General features: G+C 19.5%; 2 protein-coding genes across 2 annotated transcripts in view; both read right to left on the bottom strand.

The window, feature by feature from the left end:
- Window positions 1–1,790, bottom strand: part of PGSY75_0933100 (hypothetical protein) — a gene marked incomplete at both ends in the record, with an annotated part of 2,913 nt that extends 1,123 nt beyond the window's left edge. Inside the window, 4 exons of the mRNA XM_018785735.1 lie at window positions 1–183; window positions 331–424; window positions 510–593; window positions 746–1,790. The exon at window positions 1–183 is cut by the window's left edge and continues 1,123 nt beyond it. Of these exons, the coding sequence (XP_018642076.1) occupies window positions 1–183; window positions 331–424; window positions 510–593; window positions 746–1,790 (1,406 nt within the window). The remainder of the gene's footprint in view (window positions 184–330; window positions 425–509; window positions 594–745) is intronic.
- A 655-nt stretch (window positions 1,791–2,445) lies between these two features.
- Window positions 2,446–4,791, bottom strand: PGSY75_0933000 (putative mRNA processing protein; the record flags this gene model as incomplete). Its single annotated transcript, XM_018785734.1, has 1 exon — window positions 2,446–4,791. One exon carries the CDS (start codon window positions 4,789–4,791, stop codon window positions 2,446–2,448), a length of 2,346 nt encoding a protein of 781 aa, XP_018642075.1.
- Window positions 4,792–5,000: the final 209 nt, after the last annotated feature.

Below are 5,000 nucleotides of genomic sequence, written 5' to 3'. Positions count from 1 at the left end.
AAATGTTTATATGTATATCTTAGAGGGTTTGATTTAGACATTTCTATCATATGTTTATTTTTATGAGCATATCCTAAACTATGGAAGTTTAAAAATTCCTCTATCATCTTGGATATTTTATATTCGTGTAGATTTTTTTTTTCTTTATAAAAGTTTGGGCACATCCAAAAAAAGGTGCTCCTTCTTAAAAAAAAAAAAAAATAAAATAAAATAAAATAAAAAGTAAAACAATGAGAAAAGAAATGTGATGTAAAATATATATGTGAATGTATATATATATATATATGTATTTACTTTTTTTTCTGAGCATAAAACGTATATATATCTTACCTATATTTTTTTTTATAAGATGAACGGCAGAGATTTAAGCTTTTATCGTATAGGAAGGAGAACTTCCTCAGGCTTTCTTCATTAACCTCAATTTCTAGTAAATCAAAAAATGAGAAAAGAAATATTATATGTATGTATATATATATATGTATATATATATTTCTTCTTTTTTGTATTACTCTTCTGGAGGTTGTCATATAATTTAAAATAATCTAAGTTTAAAAAATAATCTTGAAGAAAGGGATAGAGATATTTTATTCTGTCTACAAAGGTTTACAAAACGGAATTGTCATAAAACTCAAAAAGAAAAATTATACATACAAAAATATATATATATATAATTATTTATTTATTTATTTATTTATTTATATATTTATTTATTTATTTATTTATTGATTTATATTTTTATTTTTACTACGAATGACAACCTTCTCCTTCATGTATGCATCATGATAAGAATAACGGCTTAATATATTTTTGTGCTTCTTTAGTATGTCAAAATGATTTGTTTGTCTAATTGGTCCTGTGTATTTTTTATAAATATGAATTTTTTTATTATATATAGTATCATCCTTTATATTAATACAATAGGTCTTATCTATTTGCTTTATACATTTATTGACTTCATAAAAATTTAATATATCATCAATAGTTTCGTCATTTATTATATTAAAAATAATTTCACAATGTGTACATGTTACTTTTTGTGTATTTAAAATTTTATAAATTTTTTTTTTTTTTAACATATAAATATCTTTTATATTATCCTTTTTTATATTATTATAATGATAATAATTTTGATATTCGTAATATTTATGATTAGTATCTTTTTTTGTTTCATTCTTCTTATTATTAGTTGTATCCTTGATTTGTTTGTTGTTTTTCTTTTGATTTTCATTTTGATTTTCATTTTGATTTTCATTTTGATTTTCATTTTGCTTTTCATTTTTGTCTAATAATAATAACATGTTTTTATAAAATAAATAAATATTTTCTTTAGATATATTATTAATCTTTGTATTTTTTAAAAAATTATTTAGATGAGCATGTAAAATTAATGGGCAATCATCAAATGCTATTGTGCATTGTATATAATGTTTATTATTATAAAATAAAAGTATAAGAAGAAAAAAATATATTATAATAAATACAAAAAACATATAAAATAATAAAGGAAAATTATATATAATCATATATTTTAACATTCTATTCTTTATATTCTTTAATTTCTTCTTTCTATCATTTGTATATTCAATAGAAACCTTTTTTCTTTTCTGATTTTTCTCACTACATATTTTATGTCCTTCATAACAACTCCATTCTTTATAATATTTACAATATTTATATAAAAATATAATCACATTATTCTTATCTTCTTCTTTTTTATAGAGACACTTGTTATATCTCTTTATTATATAATTTTTTACTACTATATTATTGATAAGATATTTTTCATTCATCGTGTTAATAACATATATATAAATATATATGAGACCATCGTGCGTATCATTATATTATCACTATATATATGCATTTATAAATTTTTTATAAAATATAAATTATAACAATTTATTATTCACACATTCATATATTAGACAAAGGGGGGGGGTGACATGTCTATATATGTGCACGTAACATTCAGAAGAGGATACTTTAACGTGATTTATTCATATAAAATATAAACACACATATAAAAATATTACATATATATATTATATATATTATATATTTATGTATATTTTTTTTTTTTTTTTTTTTTTTTTTTATATGTGTGATAAAACCCTCTAATGAGAAGAAAAAAATAAATATACATTTTAAATATGTCAAAACATCATATAAAACAATATTTAAAAACTTTTAATATTAAAGTTAATTTTTATAAGCATATTATATCACTACAAAAACAAAAAAATTAAATAAAACATATTAACAGATAAATAATATATATATGTATATACATTTCTTTGTTAAAAAATACAATATTCAAAAGATGTTAATTCTAAGGAATTTCAAATAAATTACGTTAATGACACGTAATATGTTACAAAAAAAAAAATAAAAAATAAAAAAAAAATATATATAAATATATACACATATAGCCATATACATATTGCTTCATTTCAGTGTGTATCCTTTTAATTGTAAAGCCTTTTGTATTGACAATACTTGTATTCTTTGTTCATTATTCCATAGTTTCATATTTTCTATTTTTGATTTCAAAATATTATTTAATATGTCTGTATTTTTTATAACCTCATTGACTAATTCTTCATCTGGCAAATCTATATTTGTATATATATCATCTAACACAACGTGTTCATTATTTTGATTATTTTTATATAATGTAGGATTCATATGAACATTATTATTATTATTAATATTATTAATATTATTATTATTATTATTATTATTAATATTATTATTATTATTATTATTTGTATTTATCGTTTTATTTGCTTTCTTTTTCATATCCTTAATTATATTTCCGTTTGTTTTATTTTTTTCAAGGGGATATAAATTATTCATATTATGAATATTATTTTTTTTATCTTGTGTATACATATAATCTGCAATATCATTGATCTTATGATCATATGTCACATTGTTTTTTATATTACCATAATTATTTTCATCATAATTATTTTCATCTAAAAATTGTTCATTTTTTCTGTTATCATTATTTGTTGTTGTATTTGCATGAAATACGTTTTGATATAATCCTTTGGTTGGTAAATTATTCATATTATTCATATTATTAATATTGTTCATATTATATATATCGTCATTTATTATATCTCCATTAGAATCCTTATCATTATATAATTTTTTCTTCTTATATATACTGTAATCATCTCTTTGAGAAAAATTATGATTATCATTATTTTTATTACTTCCTTCTGTATTTTTATAATCTCTTTTTTTTTTCTTCTTCTTCCTCATGTTATTATAAAGACTTAAGTTACTATTATTAGTACTAATAAAACTACTACCTTTTCTATTATTTATATTATTCATTCCTTTATCGTAGTAGTTTGTTCTATTCATGCTATCAGAATTGTGTATAAACTTTTTTTTATTGTTATAAAGAGTGGATGATGTTCCACATTTGGGTTTTAAAAAATTATTTTGTTCTTTCTTTTTACTCTTAAAGGATTTATTCACCACAATATTATTATTATTATTGATCTGATCCGTATTATTGTTATTGATCTGGTTTGTAATATCGACATTATTCATATTGTCAATATTGTCAATATTGTCAATGTTGTGAATATTATTCATATTATTCATATTACTCATATTATTCATATTATTCATATTATTCATATTATTCATATTATTCATATTATTCATATTATTCATATTACTCATATTATTCATATTACTCATATTATTCATATTATTCATATTATTAATATTATCCATTTTGTATATGCCTGTCGATTGGGCCTCCTTCATGTGACCCATAAAATATTTATTGGAACCCACTTGGGCCATCATATTATTATTATTTTTACCCTTAAGAGTTCTATCCCTTTTGTTTATGTCATTCTTCTTATAGTCTAAGGATATATTACTCAAATGCATTTGCATAATTCTCTCTTTCTTGTTTAAGATCGAATCATAATTAGCACATACATCTAATGAATCCATGGCGTTATGGTCATTAATTATATTTAGAATAAATAAGCTATGTAATAAGGCATAGGTAATATTTTTATTTTTTTGTAAATAATATTTTAATTCTTGTCCATTATTTAAAGCAAGTTTTTTAAAATATGAGAGAATATAAATAATTTGTGAGGTTGTGAGTGTATGAACAATATTAGAAATATTTACTTTTATAAAATTATCATTGTTTGTATCATTTAAAATCATATTTGATTTATCAGTTATATTATTTAAAATATGTTCATTATGTATGTTTGTTAAATCTTTTTCTTGTTTTGTATCATCTTCATTACATATAAATCGAACTTTTTTTTTATCACACTTATTTTTTATTAAATTTTTAGAATTATTTATAAATAAATTATTTGTATTAAATAATATCCTATTATTATTATTATAAATATTATTGGGGGTAATATTTTTTATATTATTATCACATATATTATTACCTTTTAAATTATCATTGTCATTATTATTATTATTATTATTATTGTGTGATATGGGATGTCCATATTTATCTTTATATTCTTCATTAGCCCAGAAAACTTTTAATTTCCTTCCTTTAATGTCATAACCATTAATATATTTAAATGCCAATAAACATGTTTCTACATCTTTATATTCACAAAAGGCAAATCCTTTACTTATATTTTTATCAACATCATATTTTATTCTAACATTTTTTACTACACCTACTTTACTTAATATTTCATATAATTCATTTTCTGTGATATCAAAAGGAATATTGCCAATCCACAAATTATAATTGTTGTTCTTATTGTTTGTCATTATATAATATTATGTAAATAAACAATAAAAATATATATATATATATATAAATTATTTATATTATGTTTATTTTTATTTTTATTTTTATTTTTTTTCTAGAATTATGGATGACAAGATGGGCTATGTCTTTGAATTGGAAGCAGAGGAAAGTGAAGATGAAAATCTCGAAGATCCAGAAGAAAGAAAAAAAATTGAACAATTTAAAAAAG

Source organism: Plasmodium gaboni, chromosome 9 (genome assembly GCF_001602025.1).
Source record: "Plasmodium gaboni strain SY75 chromosome 9, whole genome shotgun sequence".
Taxonomy (NCBI): Eukaryota; Apicomplexa; class Aconoidasida; order Haemosporida; family Plasmodiidae; genus Plasmodium; species Plasmodium gaboni.
Note: the sequence above shows the minus strand (reverse complement) of the source record. Positions and strands in the feature narration are given on the sequence as shown.